The sequence below is a fragment of the Halichoerus grypus genome, chromosome 6 (assembly GCF_964656455.1).
Source record: "Halichoerus grypus chromosome 6, mHalGry1.hap1.1, whole genome shotgun sequence".
NCBI classification, from domain to species: domain Eukaryota; kingdom Metazoa; phylum Chordata; class Mammalia; order Carnivora; family Phocidae; genus Halichoerus; species Halichoerus grypus.
The window spans coordinates 92,811,190-92,831,878 of NC_135717.1; the positions used below are offsets into that span (position 1 = coordinate 92,811,190).

The window sequence follows — 20,689 nt, forward strand, 5'->3', positions numbered from 1 at the left end:
ATCTTAAAACAAAACAAAACAAAAAAACATAGTACATGTAGGGTTCAGTGCTCCACAGTGTCAGGCAACCACTGGGGGTCTTGGAATGTGTCTCCCATGGATAAGGGGACTACTGTAGTTCTGATTATTTTCAAATGTTTTCCTTACTGAGATAAGGTCTATACTTATAATACACACACACACACAGTCCGTTTGTTTCTCTATTTTTTATGTTTTTACTTATCTATTTTTATAAGTTTCTATTTATATATGTTCTATCTAAACCACTTGAGATTCAAAACTAATTTGTACTAATTTGTACCCTTTACCATTGGACATCCTTCAAATTTTTGGACATAGATTTCGTGTTTCTCCAAGGCTTTTATTCTTTCACTAAGCAGATCCTGTTCCCACAACTACTCCTGCTAATACGATGACCAGTATCGGGAGAAATGGTTACTGCCTGGGGCCCACTACATTTGCTGGTCAAACTGGAATTGAATTGATGCCACCCTCATTCCACATACTATTCTTTAGGAAGCATTGTCAAGTAGAAAAATTATAATTACTGAAGTTAATAATTATAATCAACTTCATCAGCTCTCAATTTTAGAAGTTATACACTCCTTGAGAGAAAGAAAGCTACTCGCGTATAAAGGCACCATGTTGTCCAACTATCATGATCCCTTATCCAGCCCTAAGCAAGATATTTATCTTTTGGTAAGAAGTGTACTCTTCTGGATCTTAATTTTCCTATCTACAAAGTGATAAACACGAATGATCACTAAAGACCCTTAACATAATATGATCTAGTTACTTCTGAAATTGACCTTTAGAAATTAAACATGTTATGTTATTATAAATGCAATTTATGTTCATCTTAGATAAATGAGAAAATCAAAAAAATAAGAAATAAAACTATATATAATCTCGTCACTTAATTAATAACCAGTAACCCTTGGTATATATCTTTCCACTCTGTTGTCATAGGTATTTTCTTATTTTTTAATTGAATCATATTGTTTGTTCCCTTATATAAACTTCCTTTTTTTTAACTTAAAAATAACATAAAAAATCATTCCATTTCAATACTATTCACCTACTACATTATTTTGAAATGACTGAAAAGTATCCGTGCATATAAAAAATTGTTTGTTTCTTATTTTTCTGCATTATAAAATTAGTAACATTTAAGTTTTTAATAATAATGGACATTCTGGGTGCCTGGGTGGCTCAGTCGGTTAAGCATCTGCCTTCAGCTCAGGTCATGATCCTGGGACCGAGTCCTGCGTCAGGCTCCCTGCTCCACAGGGAGTCTGCTTCTCCCTCCCCCCTCCCCCCACTCGTTCTCTCTCTCTCTCCCTCTCTCTCTCCCAAATAAACAAATAAAATCTTTTTAAAAATTTTAAAAAAATAATGATGGACATTATCTTAGAGTACACCTTTGCCCACATCATTAATTATTTATCATTGGATTTTGGTGCAAGAAAAATGCCCTATACTCTTTCCAAAGAAATGGTGGTGCTACATTTTATGACTCTATTCAGAACTGCTCAGTGCCTTTTCAAATTTTGAGCAAGCGTCTAATACAATGAGAGTGAGAGAATTATAACAACTTTTGCTGTGCTCAGAGGGCTTGTCCCCTTGAGAAACAACAAAAACTATCCAATAATTTGAAAGAATAGAGACTAGGAAAGTAGGTCATTCAAGTTCAAACTCGGCTGACAATACTCACAGTAAGAAATATATCTTATATCACACCCAACACACAATACACACACATAATTGTTTCATAAAATAATACTCTTATTGCATCTCCATTATTCTATTCTATTCCATCCTATTCTACTCTATTATTTTAACAGTGGTGGTTCAGATTTACTGAATTGATTTTTGATCATCATCTACAGCTTAAAAAACAAACAAAAAGGGCCTAAAATATCCAGTCAGTTTGAAGAGATGAGCTGCAGTATGCCTCAAAACCCTTGGGTGCCAGCGGCCAGCCCAAAGCGGTTAACCAGCAAATATATCAGAATCGCATTTCCAAACAGCCAACAGCTGTTTTGAGTCCGTTGCAGGTGCTGATTTGCCTGCCATGGTGTTTCTATACAGGACGGTAGATTGCATTTTTTAAGAAGGATTTGGAGAGTCACTTGACTGCTGAGTTAATTGCCCATCCCTTTTTTCCCCCCTTTTTAAGTTCAGGTTATCCCCCATCATATAAGTCTGAGAATAGGGTAGAGTCGGCTTCCCATTCTCTTTCCAAGGCCTTGTTGCATCTTTGGCTCTAGCAAACAGAATAATCCACCTCGGGTTCAGAATTAGAAGACAGTGAAAAGATGCGGAGACCAATGGTACCACTGCAGATGTGCAGGGACGGTGCGTACTCTGTACAGCCATCTGGCAGCCTGGCGGGGATGCCATGTCATCCTTCTCCCTCACCTTGGACACACAGCCTCCAGGTCTATTTCATTGTCTACCTCGGGTGCCTACTGAGTCCACAGCTCACCATGGCTCCCTCTACCGTGAGCCCTCATCATCTCCTCCCTGCAGGGAGTCTCGCCTTTACACTGCTATCAAAGGCATCCTTCAGAAACACAGAGGGGATGGTGTGACTCCTGAGATTTCAATCCTGTTCACCTTTGATTCTAGGACAAAGTTCACATTTCTTGTGATTTGGCTCCGCCTACCTCTGCAGCCTTGTCACGCATCGCTCTCCTCTACAAACAGCTCACCAGGGCCCCACCCACAAAACTGTCCACACTGGACATTCTCAATCAAAATTTCATGACTTAAAGAAGTCAATTAAACAAGTTCTGTGAAATCACTTATTGTGATTTGAGGCATATAGCCTTTTTTTAATTACATTAAATTTGTTGAAAATTTATGAGAATATAGTTTTAGAAATGTCACTGACCAATCTTGACACCCTTGCAGTGAATTAAAGTTGTTTAAATACTTCATCTGTTTGAAACATAAGAATTTACCTCTCAACTTTGAAAGTTTTCGGGCTTCTGACTCCCCAATAGAATTACTTTCATTAAATTGCTGATATAGTCTTGAATGCTGAAAGCTTATGAACTTCTCAGCTTTGGTATAAATGACAAGATCAGATAGGGCCATAGCCACTTTTACCTATGTGGTATAAAAATAAAATGCAGAAATTTCATATTTTTGCAATAAATCATTTGAAAAATTCCTTTTCCAATAAAGAAAGTATGCTTTCAGATCAATTATATGAGTCTTTTCATAATATTATCTCCTCAAAAACCATTTGGAATGCATCAATGTGATTATTTTTCCTGATGATAGTATTTAATGTTAACATGAGACAGCATACATTTAAAATCCCAACTAATGTAGTAAGTATTGAAGATGACAATTATTACTATTTCCTTTTTCCCAAAGATCTGTTTACTCTTGTGAATTTTGCAACTTGAGGATATTTAGTCATGAGTAAGTATATGTCCAATATGATCTAACATTTGGGAATAACTTCTGCTGTATGGTACACATTTATTCTTTTACATGCCAGCAACTAGACCTTCTACACCTCTGTTAGCCCCTTCCCAAGTTTTGTTTTGGGAAAACATTCCTTGCCCAAGCTCAATCCATGGGCTTAAGTATTGATAATGTGGCTCAGACCTGGCTAATCAGAGCTTTGCAGTTCCCTAGCAATAGCATTTGACTCTGGGCTGTGCCCATAACTTGATTATAGCCAATGCCCAAAAACATTCGCTTTGTCATGTGAGAGATAAGTAGGTCTTCCATTGGATTGAGCCTGAAAGCATCTGAAGCTAAAGCTTTGGAGAAGTCTTGCACCAATGTAGAGAAAGTGGATCCAAAGTTAGAGAAAGAAAGTTCTGTGGACTTTGCTTGAGATATTATACCACGTCATTCCTGAAATCTGAACCCCTTTCCCTGAACTTTTCATTGATGTGGGCCAATTAACTAATTCACATTTTACTGAAACCAGCTGAATTAGTTTAATGTCACTTGCAACCCAAGATACCTTCTTTTGTCATGCTAATTTGTATACTTATAATACTATATATTATAATGGTGATTTTCTTGTCTCTGACAGTATGGTCTCCTTGAGGGCAGAAATATTATGTTGTTTGTCTTTTGTACATTGCACAATGCCTAGTACATAAAAATGCATAAAATTGGACCATTAAGAAAACATTAAAAACAGCCAGGAGCACCTGGGTGGCTCAGTTGATTAGGTGTCTGACTTGATTTCAGCTCAGGTCATGATCTCATGGGTCATGAGATCAAGTGCCTGTCAGGCTCCACGCTCAGTTGGGAGTCTGCTGGAGAGTCTCTCCCTCTCTCTCCCTCTGCCCCTGCCCCCACTCTTGCCCTACACTCTCTTTCTCTCAAATAAAGAAATAAATTTAAAAAAATAAAAACAACACAGGAAAAGATATAACTTTAAAATATTCTTTTCCCATGTTAATTTTTTCTAAACAAGTTTTAAATGAAAGACTAGAATTTTTATAAGGAGAAAAAGATTTTTCCCTCAAAAAAAAAAATGTTTAATTCTCTACCAGTAAGAAAATAAAACAACTTTTCAATCACTTGTAAGATTTTCACAAAGTATCATCTCACCCTCCTTCTCCTGAAAAGTGGTAATCCAGCTGCATTAATTGCCCCTGCTTCCTTCTGTGAATCATCTTCTAAAATAGCCAATGCATTTGATTCTTTGATTTCATCGTCCACATCTTGATCTATCTCTTCATATTCTTCTACCTGACCATGCTTATCAGAACCTTTTCTTTCACGGGTTTCCCTTAAGGATCCTATTTTCTTGTTTCTAACTAATATTTTGAATTTTAATGCCTACAGAAACGATTTGAAAGAGAGATACAATTACACATTTACAGGGAAGTTTGCATTTGAACAGTCATTGAAAAGTCTTTCACCATGTTTTCAGTTAGCCCACAGTAGTAAAATATGTAAGAACTCCATCTTTTTCCATACTCCTATAATACCTTAATAGAAACCAGTGATATTATAGTATTGACCAAAATTTACCCCAAAATAAGCCTGTTATATGATTGGGACTTACTATGGCTCCATTTGTTTTACTTTCCAAAAATTCCTACTATTTTAAAAAATTGACATACATGAAAATTATATGTGTATATATATATGTATACACACATATTGTATATATGTATAATTTATATATATTTATTTATAATACATTTTCTATATTTATATATATATATTAAAATGCTTGAAATGCTATAAAAGAATGTTACAACTTCTGGTAGTAAATGCTTCAGATCATTACTTTGTTATCCAACATTAAAAAGTATTAAATGAGGGCGCCTGGGTGGCTCAGTTGGTAAAGCGACTGCCTTCGGCTCAGGTCATGATCCTGGAGTCCCGGGATCGAGTCCCGCATCGGGCTCCCTGCTCGGCAGGGGGTCTGCTTCTCCCTCTGGCCCTAACCCCTCTCATGCTCTCTGTCTCTCATTCTCTCTCTCTCAAATAAATAAATAAAATCTTTTAAAAAAAAAAAAAGTATTAAATGAAATCAGGTATTCAAAAATGTCTATTGTAATGTTTGACACCTAGAATAGACTAAATTTAAGTTAAAGATTTGCAAATCTTCATATTTCAACTGTATTGGCCACAAGCATCATCAACTCAATATTTCCTGTCCATCAAAACAAGGATCATGGCAAAATTGACCATCAGAGTCACTCATTCTAAATCCAAAGACTTCCAGTTCCTTTCTTTCCCTTATTTATCCCTGCCCTTTTCAACTATTAATTAATTTATCAACGTACTTTTTTTTTTTTCTAAGGAGGCTCCACACCGAATGTGGGGCTTGAACTCATGACCCTGGGATCAAAAGTTACATGCTCTACTGACTGAGCCAGCCAGGCACCCCATCACTGTACTTATTAAATGCCTGCTATGTTTAATATATAATGCTGCTGAAATCTGGACTATGAAATAAAGTTCTTTTCTTCAAGGAGCTTGATTTGTCCATTCCCTTTACTATTCTCAGGTACCCACTCGAATTATTCCATCACGTTAGACCTTCTCTCTATTACTATGGCCCTTATATTACTCTCTAATATGGAGCTTACCAAAGTGCACTATGCAACCACATTCATCAAAAGCATCACCTGGGCTCAGTCAATTAAGCATCCGACTCTGATTTGGCTCAGGTCATGATCTCAGGGTCATGGAATCATGCCCTGCATCGGGCTCCACACTGAGTAAGGAGTCTGCCTAAGATTCTCTCTCTACCTCTCCCTCTCCCCCTGCTCTCTCTCTCTCTTAAATAGATAAATAAATCTTAAAAAAAAAAAAAAAAAAAAAAGCATCACCTGGAGTGCTTGTTAAAGGAACAGATTCCTGGGATCTACTTCAAAATTAAAGAATCAGAATCTTGAGTTGTAGGGCTGGAATTATGCTGCTTTAACAAGTCTCTAGGCAATTCTTTTGTACCCCAGTGACCAAGTGAGGAATAAGAAATGACTCTATCTCCAATTCCTCATTTAGTCATTGAAAAGCATTCCCTTACTTTAGTACAGAAGCAAAAACGTTAATGAAAACTACATATCTGGATGCAGAAAGTTGATTTATAAATAGGAGGAGGAATCCTATTTCTAGAAAACTATACATTGTTATAATTTCCTGAATTAGACCATTAGATTAAACCTTAGATTACATCTTTGATTAGATTAAATATTTGATGGTATGTTTCCAGCACTTTTCACAAGGTCTTTAATCTCTTTTCTGTCATAATTGAGCACATTTAGTTGTGAGCATTCTCATGGGGTGAAAGAGTCAGTTTTTCCATCTGTTCAATTTTTTTTGTTCATTTCAATACTATGAGTCTTATACTTCTCATCACCAGTGTCACAACTTTCATCTTTAAATTTTCCACTCATCTAAATAAAATATGGAAAAATATAAAGGAAAATATTCAAATATTACAAAGACACTGCTCTAAATACCAAAATGATGACACGTCAAAATGAAACTATTGATTGTTAGACAATCATGCAAAAAAAAAAAAGTTCGCTCGTCTATCACCTGATGAAATTTGGGGTGAGGAGACTAGGCTGGCAGAGGAAACTAAGAAAGACTGGCCAGAGAGGAAAGAGGAAAACCTAAAAAATATGGTATTACAGAAGAAAGTGTTTCAAGGAAAGGAAGGAGGCTTCCCAGTATTGAATGTTGTGAAGGAAAGAAGTCAGATGGTGACTGAAATAGGTCTGTTAGAATTTACTGGTAGAAAAGTCTCTGACGACAATGAGAAACTTACTGAGGTGCAGGTGGAAGAAGAAGCTCATTAGGTTGTGAGGAGATGAGAAAGTGGAAATTTGGGTTGAAACAGAGAATAATAAAGAGATAGCTGAAGAGAAATCGAAATCATGAGGCTAGGGTGGGAGTGCTTTTTTAAACCAAGTATTTGAGTATGCTCAGTTGAAGATGGAAAGGATCCCGTAAGAGACAGGGAAACTGAAAAGAGCAGATATTAAAAAAAAAAAAAGGGAAGGGAAGGGGCACCTAGATGGCACAGTCAGTTAAGCATCTGACTCTTGGTCTCGGCTCAGGTGGTGATCTCAGGGCTGTAGATTGAGCCTTGCATGGGGCTCCACGCTCAGTGCAGTCTGCTTAGATTCTTTCTCCCTCTGCCCCTCCCCCAATCTCTTTCTCCCTCTCTCCCTCTCAAGTAAATAAATAAATTTTTTTTTAAAAGGGGGTGGGGCAAGCCACCCAGATGCTAAGGAATTGGACACGGACTCTATTAATAACCTAGATCTTTGCCTCTTTCTTCGCCTTTGCCTATAAAACATACCAAATTCCTGTGGCCTAATATTAACTGACTTGAAATTTTGGACTCATGGGGTATGGCACACAATAAAAATGTGAGTTTTTACCTATATCTCTATATATTCTCTTTATCAACATACATTTACCTAGATGCTCACGGGAACATTTCCCAGGCAACACATTGCAAAGATACACCTCTATGCATCATCAAAACTAAGCATTTTCATTGATCTCTCACCCAGTTTTATGGATCAATATAACAGTGACATGCTTTTTCTTTTTTTATTAACCTGAGCTTCTCAGACAAAAGGTTACCTTTGGTGAAGGTAGTTTGTCTGGAAAATCATCAAGCATATCAGAAAGCAAGGCATCTCCAAAAACAGACTGCAAAATGTCTGCCATCACTTCTTGTTGGGAAGGTGAGCAGTGGTTTTCTAAAGAGAGCACCACTGGGTAGTCAGATGTCTAAAAAATTAACCATTGCTACAGTTATTGATCAGAATGCCTCAACGATTTTAATGCAATTAATAGAAACAGTTCGTCTATTTTAAAACTTACATTCAATGTTCTGTACTTTTGCAAAATAAGTATTCTTTAAACTGAAATTACTTTTGATTTTGACATAACAGGGAACATTAAATCTGTATGAAAAGGAAGATTATTACTATTTATACTAGAAATATAGGAAACAACTGAAGCATCCAACAGTAGGTATTTGTTTAAATAAATTATGCCATGTCCATTTAAAGGAATGATATAAGTCTGGTAAGAAGGAGGTAAAGCTATATATACTGCTATAGAAAGTTATCTATGATATCATCTTAGGAGGAAAAAATCAAGTTGCTAAAGAGTAAAATTCTACATTTTAATGTTTTAAGCATATATATATTTGCTTACCATATATATTTATTTATTTAGATATTTTTAAATGTGAAGGAAACTTTAACACAGAGAAGTTAGAGGAGATGTTAATTTTCTACTTTTTTAGTCAAAGTCTATAATCAAAACTCATGGCTTTATAATTAGAAACAAAGATAAAGATAATAATAAAGAGAATCTATTAAGTAAAGATGGCTTTACAAAGATATTTTCTGCTGTTTGTCACACAAAATAGAGAAACCACATTCATTTTGGAATCTCATTTAAAATTATTTTCTTTATTTTGTTTCCTATATACTTATCAGGACACAAATTTACCAACTTGTAAACAAGCCAAGGACTTCCAAGGTCTGTTGCATTATCATTATCAGACCTTTGAATAGGAGATACAATATTCTTCCTTTTTAATGTATGAGTATATTGGTTTCTTGTGGCTGCTGTAGCAATTGACCACAAACTTGGTGGCTTGAAGCAACAGATATTTATTCTTTCATAATTCTAGGGACCAACCTATAAAAGCAGTTTCACTGGCTAAAATCAAGGCAGCAGCAGGCTCTAAGGGAGATCTATTCCTTGCCTCTTACAGCTTCTGGTGGTTGCCAACCTTTGTTGGCTTGAGGCCATGTCACTCCAATCTCTACCCCTCATCTTTAGGTTGTCTCCTCTTTGTGGCATTTGGGCCCACCCAGTAATCCTGGATAATCACCTTATCTCAAGGTCCTTGATTTCATCCATCTGCAAAGACTCTTTTTCCAAATAAAGTAACATTTACAGGTTCCAAGAAGTAGAACCTTTGTGGGCCCTTATTCAGCCTACTACAATAACCTCATATATACTCACATACATATAAATGCCCTAGTCTAATATCAAGAGAACATTGTAAAATTTTTTCCCAAATATAAAAAATGATTTTTGAAAATAGGCAAAGTGATGGCCTCCAGACAGATTTCTCAATTAGACCCTGACACTCATTGGGGAAAGTTCATCTTTTTTGAGGGGGGAGGGGGGTCTTCTGTGGTCTTTGGCTCCACCTTCAGGGAAGGTCCTCTTGTCTTATCTTGGGCCACATTTGAAGTATGTATTGAGGAGTTTGCTTCCCTTAATACCAGGCTACCTTTGCAGCTCACTTCTTGACCAAGCGTTGTTTTAAGGCTCACCTAAGAATCACACTTGTGTTTTATTTTGCCATGTTGTGTCATGCTGTGTTTTGGCAATGTAATTCCCTTAAAATGTTAGACTCCTTATATATACCCACAGTTCTTTCCTAGTCATAATTATCGTCTATTTTATTTTATTGCTCTCTCTTCCCCAAATTAATGGTGACTATCTTGAGTAGAAAATTCAACCTTCATAGAGAAGAACACAGACAGCAACCTCAGTGTCCTCGGCTGCAGCAACTTCTTGCTAGACATGTCTCCAAAGGCAAGGGAAACAAAGGCAAAAATGAGCTATGGGGACTTCATCAAGATAAAAAGCTTTTGCACAGCAAAAGAAACAGTCAACAAAACCAAAAGACCACCGACAGAATGGGAGAAGATATTTGCAAATGACATATCAGATAAAGGGCTAGTATCCAAAATCTATAAAGAACTTATCAAACTCAACACCCAAAGAACAAATAATCCAATCAAGAAATGGGCAGAAGACATGAATAGATGTTTCTCCAAAGAAGACATCCAAATGGCCAACAGACACATGAAAAAATGTTCAACATCACTCGGCATCAGGGAAATACAAATCAAAACCACAACAAGATACCACCTCACAGCAGTCAGAATGGCTAAAGTTAACCACTCAGGAAACACAGATGTTGGTGAGGATGCGGAGAAAGCGACACCCTCTTACACTGTTGGTGGGAATGTAAGCTGGTGCAGCCACTCTGGAAAACAGTATGGCCATTCCTCAAAAGGTTGAAAATAAAGCTATCCTTTGACCCAGCAATTGCACTTTTGGGTATTTACCCCAAAGGTACAAATGTAGTGATCCAAAAGAGCACCTGCACCCCAATGTTTATAGCCAAACTATGATAAGAGCCCAGATGTCCATCAACAGATGAATGGATAAAGAAGATGTGGTATCTATATACAATAGAATACTACTCAGCCATCAAAAAAATGAAATCTTGCCATTTGCGATGACGTGGATAGAACTAGAGGGTATCATGCTAAGTGAAATAAGTCAATCAGAGAAAGACAACTATCATATGATCTTGCTGATATGTGGAATTTAAGAAACAAAACAGAGGATAATAGGGGAAGAGAGGAAAAAATAAAACAAGATGAAATCAGAGAGGGAGACAAACCATAAGAAACTCTTTTTTTTTATTTTTTTATTTTTTAAAGATTTTATTTATTTATTTGAGAGAGAGAGAATGAGAGAGAGCACATGAGAGGGGGGGAGGGTCAGAGAGAGAAGCAGACTCCCTGCCGAGCAGGGAGCCCGATGCGGGACTCGATCCAGGGACTCCAGGATCATGACCTGAGCCGAAGGCAGTCGCTTAACCAACTGAGCCACCCAGGCGCCCTACCATAAGAAACTCTTAAGCACAGGACACAAACTGAGGATTGTTGGAGGGGACAGGGGTGGGGGGATGGGAAACTGGGTGATAGACATTAAGGAGGGCATATGATGTAATGAACACTGGGTATTATATAAGACTGAGGAATCACTGACCTCTACCTCTGAAACGAATAATACATTATATGTTAATTGAATTTAAATAAAAAATAAATAAATAAGAATATACACAGATATTATTCCACTTACATAAAGTATAAAAACAGGAAAACTTAATGTGTGGTATTAGAAGTCAAGACAGTTGCCAGCTCTTGTTTGGGGGTTAATGACTAGGAAAGGCACGAGAAAGGTCTCTGGCTATTGGTTATGTGTGTTCAATTTGTAGAAAGGTATCAACCTGTATGATGTTGATTTATATACTTGTACATAAATATAATACAGATTATATTTCAATAAAAATTTGTAAAAAATGAAAGGTGGGAGTGAAAAATAAATAAATATATGATAAAATAATGTAATATAATCTTTCAAAAAAAAAAGAAAGAAAATTCAATCTTTGATCTAACCTTTGCTACAAAACTGAGTCATCCTGTTCAGCTGAGAAGTCTCATTGAGTCTTTGTTGTTCAAAACCTTTTTTTCATTCCATCTCTTTCTCTTTGAGTCTTAGAAGCTGTAAGGGTTTCCATACTTTCAAGGCCTTTGAATTTTTAGGTTGCCTCTATTCCCTCAGTTACCCACCCTGAAGGATGGGAGAGGGCTTGCTATGCAAGTATTTGGGAAGAGTGTTTCAGACAAAAGGAACAGGGAGTTTAAGGGCTTTGAGCTGTGTCTGAAAAAGAGTAAGGAGGCCAGAATGGCCGTGTGAACAATGGAGACACAAGTAGGAGTCAGAGGTAACAGAAAACAGGTTAAACGTGTATTTCAGTTCATATTTTGAGTGGGATTGAAGGTTTTGAGAAGGGGAATGACATGATTTGGCTTACCAAAAAGTCACTCTGGCTGAAACATTGAGATGAAACTGCAGGGGAAAGGGAAAGAAGGGGTTAATTGCAATAATCCAAGTGAGAAGTGATGGTAGTTGCCCAGGACAGTGACTGTGAGAGTGGGGAGAAGGGGTTAAATTCAGTATATATTTTGAAAGTAGACCCACAAGGATATACTAAAGAACTTATTGAAGGGTTGGAGAGAAATGAGGTGAGAAGGGTTAAAGTTGACAATGATTTAGGCTTGAACACAGGAGTTACCAGTAACTGAGATGGGGAAGACCATGAGAAGAGCAGACCCGGGAGGAAGAGGAATATCTGGAACTCAGTTCTAAGCATGTTAAGTTAAATATGCCAGTTATATATGCAAGAGGAGAGGGGTGCCTTTGTGGCTCAGTCGTTAAGTGTCTGCCTTTGGTTCAGGTCATGATCTCAGGGTCCTGGGATCGAGCCGCGCATCGGGCTCCCTGCTCAGCGGGAAGCCTGCTTCTCCCTCTCCCACTCCCCCTCTTGTGTTCCCTCTCTCGCTATATCTCTCTCTGTCAAATAACTAAATAAAATCTTAAAAAAAAAATATGCAAGAGGAGATATCCAGGACATACTTGTCTATGTTGGTATAGAGTTCAAGGGAGAGATATAAATTTAGAAATCATTAGAAATTAGATGTTTAAGAGAATCAATGCCATGTATTAATGTTTTATACTAAAATAGAAATTTTTCATGTTTTATATGTATATTTTGTAAATTTTTAGTATTTTATACTCATATAATAAAGGAGTCGATTTAAATTTGTGATTTTTAAGTTATGTTTATATTTACAGATAATGTATTGACCTACTTAGGGGAACTTCAAGTTTATCAAATTTGGAAGTTTAATTTATTAGATATACATTGTTTAAGTACTCAGTAAGATTTTATTAAATCTCTTCAATGACACTGCAATTGAAGTACTTAAGAAAGAAATCAAATATACTAACTTTACAAAAACAATTTAAAATGTCTGAAGGTGGTTAATTAGCCAAGTTCATAAATAGAACCAAGTATTATTTTAAACAGAGTGTTAAAACCCACTCAACTTATAGACTAGGATTTGTAGGCTGAATTTAGAAGCTCTCAAAAGAACTAGATCTTTGAATCTGTAACCTTAATAAATCCAACAATAATTTTTTAAAATCCAAAGTAAACTTCTAAACATTCTTTGCTGTATGAATTGCTGCCATCATAGTCACAAAAACTGTCAACAATCTATATAATACATTGTTGACATATTTTATTGTGCATTTTGAAAGTAAAGTACTTGAATGTTGGTAAAATATTTACTATTATATAGACCAGTATTTCTCAAATTTTTTTTGGCCATAACTCACAGTAAGAAATATATTTTACATTGTAACACAATACACACACACACACACACACACACTATATATATATATATATATATATATATATATATATATATATATACACACACACATATAATTAAACAAAAAGTTCCCTGAAACATTCATCCCACTACTTGAGATTAACTTTGATAAATCTACCTTTAACTACATACTACATAGATCATAACACACCATTTGAAATATCACTGATCTAAACTAAGGTCGAGTATTATAGGATTTTGAAGCAAGTAACTTATATTGTGCTTAGATAACTGTAATTTAACAAAGATACGCACGTACTATGAATGCATATTTCTGTATCGATTGGATAACGGTTTTAAACAGAAGCTTGCTGGTGAGTGTATAACCATGGTATACAACAGGTTCATTCCGTGATCCATCCCAGCAGTCAATTTCCAGACAACGACATCCTTTCACAAGGGCACTAGCAAAATTTAAACAAAATAAATTGTGATTTCTGGATCATTAAAAATGTATGCTATGGTGTCAAAATATCCCAAAGACTATTTGTGATTTTGCAACAAATGTATAACAGAATCCATAAAAAAGACAAGTAGTTGCGTTGAACTGAACACACTTTTCTTCTTTTCTGTGAGCACAGCCCAACATGGAAGTAACATATGCTATCCATAGTTTCAGCACCACCAAGATGGTGCAATGTGGAGTTCTGGGGACTGTGAATCCTGCAATTTCTCCCTATTCCTTACGCTCTCATTTCTACAAGGGCAGGAACTAAAATTTCAGTCTCATAAAAAAATGTTTTCTAGATATAGTTCATGATCAATAAACATTTATTGTGTTATTAGAAAAAAATGGGAATTCTAGGGATGTAAGAAAACAAGTGGCAGGCAGACAGAAGTGATCTCCTAAAATACAATCTTGGAAGAGAAACTGAATGAAAAGAGGGCTGACTTGAGACATCAGGATTTTAGAATTGACAGCCATGTATCAGGGAGTAGATAGAAGAAGCCCGCTGCTATACTCGAAGATCTTTTTCCCAGAGGAAACCAAGTTAACACTTGTTTTCCAGGAAGTATATTGAGTTATCCCACTGTGTCTAAGCCAGTGGTTTTCAGTCAGGACAATTTTGACCCCTAGGAGACATTTGGAGATGTCTGCAGACACTTTGGGTTGCCACAACTGGGAATGGGAAGGAAATTTGTAACTGGAATCTAATTCATAGAAGCCAGTGTTCCTGCTAAACATTCTACCATGCACAGGACCAGACCCCCACAGCAAGGAACGATCTGACCTCAAATGTGAAGATTTGGAAAACCCTACCCTAAACCATAACAGGAAAAGGGAATGTGGTCCCAACACCAAGTACTTGATAGAAAATCAGTAGGTCTCCCAAACAGAAACAAAGGGACCATATGAGAAAATAGACCTTTTAGATCTAATACTCCTTGGGGGATCAAATTTAGTCAACTTTCTAAGGATATGACTCAAGCAATAGTCAGGGACAAGTGTTAACTGAGCAAAGATAAAGCAATTATGACCCCCAAATCCAGGTGCTGAATTCAGAAAATAAAGAGATCTTATGCTCCTTTGGGAATAATATGGATGAAAGATGGAGGGAACCCGAGGAGGTAGAGCATTAGAGGGGAAGGATATCTCGTCTATCTTGGAGGCTTCACCAAAACAGTGCAAAATATAAAATTAAATAATTAATAAATTTTTTTGAGTTTTTTGGAGGTTTGTTTTTTAAGACCATTTTTGTTTTACTTTTTAAGTGCACACGGCTTTATTCAGGTATATAGTGATGCACTATAATGTAAAATTTCAGAGTTTTGTTAGTCTGCTTCTCCTTGTGTTGGAGAAATGACCTAGTGTGCTCTTCTAAGAAAATTTTGTTTACCCATTGATATTTCCATGGGTGAATTAGGTGATAATCTAATTTACATACAAGTCCTGAACTGGGCTATATTTGTAGAATTCAAAATGAATGTATTTCTCTTCTCATCTTGTGGATTTATTTACATATTTAGATTTTAAATTGGAGAAGAAGCAATATCTATTTGTAAACTTTATTAATTGCCATTAAAAAATGTTTGCATCACTCTCCTCTTAGTTGATTGTCAAAGTAAATTATCTTGCCTTTTTTTTTTATCACTACAAAATATCAGTCCTCTGGGCTGTTACCAGAGAATAATATTGAACGTTCTGCTGGGAAAACAAAAAAACTGCCAAAAACCAAATTGTGAAAGAAAACTTTCCATGAAGGACAACCTAAATAATACTGGTTCTTGCTACTTCTCTAGATAGCTTTAATTTTATCCTTAGATCAAGCCAACCTTTACCAAACTGTTTATTTCCACTACATGGTTTGGTCCCCGGCAAAAATGATTTGAGTGGATTTCACTGTGTCAAGCCAACTCTTTTTATTCAGAGACACATAAAAGAAAGTTGTGTCTCCCCCAGTGGTGTTAGGGAAGCCACTTTCTACTATTTCACACTGAATCCCCTTTTTGGAAATGAATAATAGAAATGTCTCTGTCACTCAGTAAAAAAAAAAAAAAAAATTCCACTTAAATAAGTTTAAGGGGCTTTTCATGGATTAAAATATTTAATGCTATAAGGCAGTTAATATTAGTCTTCCTCTTTTAGAGATGAGGACGTTGAGAATCAAAGAGGTTGGAGCTGGGGCGCCTGGGTGGCTCAGTCCTTAAGCATCTGCCTTCAGCTCAGGTCATGATCCCAGGGTCCTGGGGTCGAGCCCCGCGTCAGGCTCCCTGCTCAGCGGGAAGCCTGCTTCTCCCTCTCCCACTCCCCCTACTTGTGTTCCCTCTCTCGCTGTGTCTCTCTCTGGCAAATAAATAAATAACCTTAAAAAAAAAAACAAAGAGGTTGTAGCTGTCACATAATTAACAAAGGACGGAAAGAGAGGAAAGATCAGCACCAGAAACTTTGCGTTAATCGATCAACGTTACATTATACCACCTCTCCTATGTAGAGAAATTTTGAAAAACTTGCATTCTAAGAGTGTATCTTCCACAAGTGGGTGGAAGAAATACAATTAAATTTAAATACAATTAAATTAAATTAAAATTTAAATGTTTAGTTGGGCGGAACATTTTCTTCATTCAAAAGTAAATTTTCTGCATTTCTAAGTCAACTTGACTAAAATGCATTTTTTCCCTTTTTAAAAAATTAAAGTAATTAAGTATAAGTAGAAATTTCTGTAATGAAAGTATAGCTATAAATTGGGTTCTCCTTATGGAATTCTAAATGGATACATTTCTGAGCTCATGGATTCATGTGTTTACCTAAGATTTTAAATTGGTGAAGCCATGTTCATTTGTAAGTTTAATATTATCATGGAATTATGAGATATCTTTTCCACCCATGATTTCCTTAATTAATGTCAACCAATCACATAGCTTTGAATATCATCTGTGTATTGATGACTTCCAATTCTATTTTTCTAGTCTAGATATTTCTTCTAAGTCCCAGACACATGTACTTACCTGACTGACCTAGCCCTTTGACAATGAATTGGTATCTCAACTAAATGTGGGAACTGTTACACTCTTGCTTTTGCCTCACAACCTAGAATGGCTTCAGCAGGCTTCACTATCTCTGTCAATAGTATCATTGTACGCTAAGTTATCAGGCCAAAAATCTTGATAGTATTCTCTTTCCCTTATACCTCCCTTCAGATCACCTGGTAAGCCTTCTTGGCTCCACCTCCTTAAAATATTTCAAATTCAACCACTGATCTCAACAGCTGCCTCATGAATTCATCATCTACATAACCATCATCAGCTGCATTGCTACAATATCTTCTCTAGTCATCTTCTACCTCCACTCCTACACCATCAGTCTTTCCTGCACAGTAGAAAGTAAATCGAATTATGACATTATTTTAAGGAAAACCTCTCCAATGGCTTCCCAATGCAACTGGAATAAAATCCAGTCTCCTTTCCATGGCCTCTAAGACCCTCATAAACTGACCCTGTCTACTTCCTCAAACTCATCTCCCTTCATTCTCCATTCATTTGTTTCCAGCCAAACTTGCTTTCTCTCATTTGAATATGCCTAAGCATTTATTATTTCTTCTACTTAGTGTGCCCTTCCTACCAAATATTTCTGAGGTTTCCTCTTTATCGTCACTCAGACCAAACTATGTGACCCCTTGAGAAGCCTTTCTTGACACTTTAACTAAAGTAACACCCTCCACCCCACCTTTACTTTCTCTCATGTTACCCTAGTTTACTTTCTCCATGTGACTAATCTGTCCTTGAAATTATCAATCTGTTTACCTGCTTATGATGTCTATTCTCATGAACACATGAGCTCTGAAAATCTTGTTCACCAGTGGATTCTCAGATGACTGCCTAAGCTGAAGCCTGGTATTGACAGTGTGATACATTGTAGAGTGCAAACTTAGAGGTGTGGCATAGATTGCTTAATCTATGTAAATCATTTGACATATAAATCTCTATATTTATCTATCTAATCTATAAATGCCAAAGTATATAATTTATCTATTTATGTGTTGCCTTTACTTGTAGCATGGTGTCTTGATGTCTGGGAAATAATTTTAACTATATTTTTTAAAAATCTAAGATGTTTTGGGGCGCCTGGATGGCTCAGCCGTTAAGCGTCTGCCTTCGGCTCAGGTCATGATCTCAGGGTCCTGGGATCGAGCCCCACATCGGGCTCCCTGCTCCGCGGGAAGCCTGCTTCTCCCTCTCCCACTCCCCCTGCTTGTGTTCCCTCTCTCGCTGTGTCTCTTTCTGTCAAATAAATAAATAAAATCTTTAAAAAATCTAAGATGTTTTGGTGAAATAAGATAAGAACATTCTTCTTCATATAGTTTCCTATAGGAGGTATCCAAATTATTCAGGAAACCTCAGAGGGGCAATAATCAGGGAAAGAAGGTCAATAGGCAGAATTTGAAGGAAAGTGTATGATACTAAAATATAGAATAATTATATAGCCATCGAACGTTGGCTCTCCAAGATATTCACAAATCAAAATTTCTTTTTCCTATGTTTTTGCACAACATCCATAGTCTTCTTTTACTGTGAATTACCACTTATTGAAACTTCCAAGTGCTGTAAAATGTAATGGATATAAAAATCAAAATAAATACCTTACATATCCCCAAAGGTCACTTGGTCCCAGTAACTGGTCAGACACCAAGTATGTATTATGTGAACTTGAAATAAAATAATCATTTAATGGATGATTCATATCTTGATAAACTTTTCCACAATCATTTTTAAGTATTTGACATTCAGGTGAACCCATGTATCTTATAAAACCTTCAAATGACATCTGGTGTGCTCTCTTAACTATAAAAAATAAATTAAAGGGATGCAGAAATATCATTAACTGTATAAAAATTACATTTCATTTTAAAATTTATTCTATAGTAGAGCATGTTTCTAAAATATTCATTTAGAATTAATATTGATACTATTTCTAATTTTTCTGTGGAAACAATTTTTTTCTAATGAATACCCCTAGTTCTTCTCTATCAACATTCAAGTAGAGAGTATATTATTTAATTCATCTCTGATTTTTTAACGTTTTAAAAATACGTATAAGAGGGGCGCCTGGGTGGCTCAGTCGTTGGGCATCTGCCTTCGGCTCAGGTCATGATCCCATGGTCCTGGGATCAAGCCTCGCATCGGGCTCCCTGCTTGGCAGGAAGCCTGCTTCTCCCTCTCCCACTCCCCCTGCTTGTGTTCCCTCTCTCACTGTGTCTCTCTCTGTCAAATAAATAAATTAAATCTTTAAAAAAATACATATAGGAAAATACACATATCATAGGTCAATGAATTTCCATAAGCTAAACATCTAGATAAGCAGCACCCACCTCAAAGAACAAAACATTGCAGCACCCCAGAAGCCTGCCTTCTGCTAACTTTTCAGTTTCTCCCTCCTAACTCAAGTGTATTCAGTGGTCTGGCTTCTAATCACCTAGATTAGTTTTCTCTGTTTTTTGTGCTTTATAGGAATGAATTCACACACTATGTATTTTTTTGTGGCTGATTTATTTTGCTCAACATTGTTTCTATGACTTATTCATAGCTGCATATAGTTAGACATTGTTTATTCCCATTGTTGAATAGTATTCCATTGTGTGAGTACACCACAATTATTTATCAATTCTATTCTTGAGGAGCAGTTAGATCATTTCCAGTTGGAGGCTCTTACAGAGAATGCTGCTATAAACAACCAGTACATGTCTTTTGGTGCAAATATGTATACATTTCTGTTGGGTACATGTTTATGAATGGAATTGCTGGATCATTTGCATATTAGCATTTTTAGTAAACTATCTCTGAACTTTTATACTATTGGCATAACATTACCAAAATTATGTATTTAAGCAAAACACTGACTCTGGAATCAGATAGTTTTAGTTAAATCTATTTACTTGTTACACATTAAGCATGTTAGTTAACTTCTCCCTATCTTTGGGATGATGGTAATCATAGCTCCTATCCTTATATATTAGTTACATAAATTAGCTCTATCAATGCTAGTTGTTATTATTATTTTGTTATTCATAATTCAGTTTGTCTCAAAATAACAGCTGGTGTGAATATTCACTTTAAACTAGAGAGTGATCCTTGACAAAGAATTTTATTTCTGGGAATTTATACTATAGAAATAGAGACTCAGACAAAGATTGATGTGCAAGAATGCTCGCTCACACTAGCGTTATTTATAAAAGCAAAATAAATGGGGGAGAAAACAAATTAAGGCTCAAAATATGATACAGTACTACGCAGCAATTAAAGATAATGTATCAGAAAAAATATATAGTGACAAAAGTAAATGTTTATTACTTCATAAAAGTGAAAAAGCCAGCATTCAAAATGCTATTACAATTTTGGCTTAAAAAAATGAAAGCTAGAAAAGAATACATAAAATGTTTATAGGCAGGCAAACTCTCTGTTTGAAAGACATGACAATTTAGGAGTATGGGAGCATATGGGCAAATGCATCATATATTGTAATAGTAAAGATTTGCATGAATTTATTCTTTTTTCTGGAGCAGTGATTGCTTTATAGCCCTTTTGAACTACTGAATAATGAAGTTAATATCTTTGATAATGGAATAGAAAACAAACAAACTCATTTTGTGCCCTTAAAAGCT

The 20,689-nt window shown here is 36.1% G+C and overlaps 1 protein-coding gene across 1 annotated transcript in view; it reads right to left on the reverse strand.

Annotated features, from left to right (window-relative positions):
- The window catches only part of PLCZ1 (phospholipase C zeta 1), a 49,962-nt gene that overhangs the window by 15,373 nt on the left and 13,900 nt on the right, over positions 1 to 20,689 (reverse strand). The window contains 6 exon segments of the mRNA XM_036065644.1: positions 2,967 to 3,118; positions 4,586 to 4,658; positions 4,737 to 4,821; positions 8,101 to 8,250; positions 13,852 to 13,996; positions 18,671 to 18,872. Of these exon segments, the coding sequence (XP_035921537.1) occupies positions 2,967 to 3,118; positions 4,586 to 4,658; positions 4,737 to 4,821; positions 8,101 to 8,250; positions 13,852 to 13,996; positions 18,671 to 18,872 (807 nt within the window).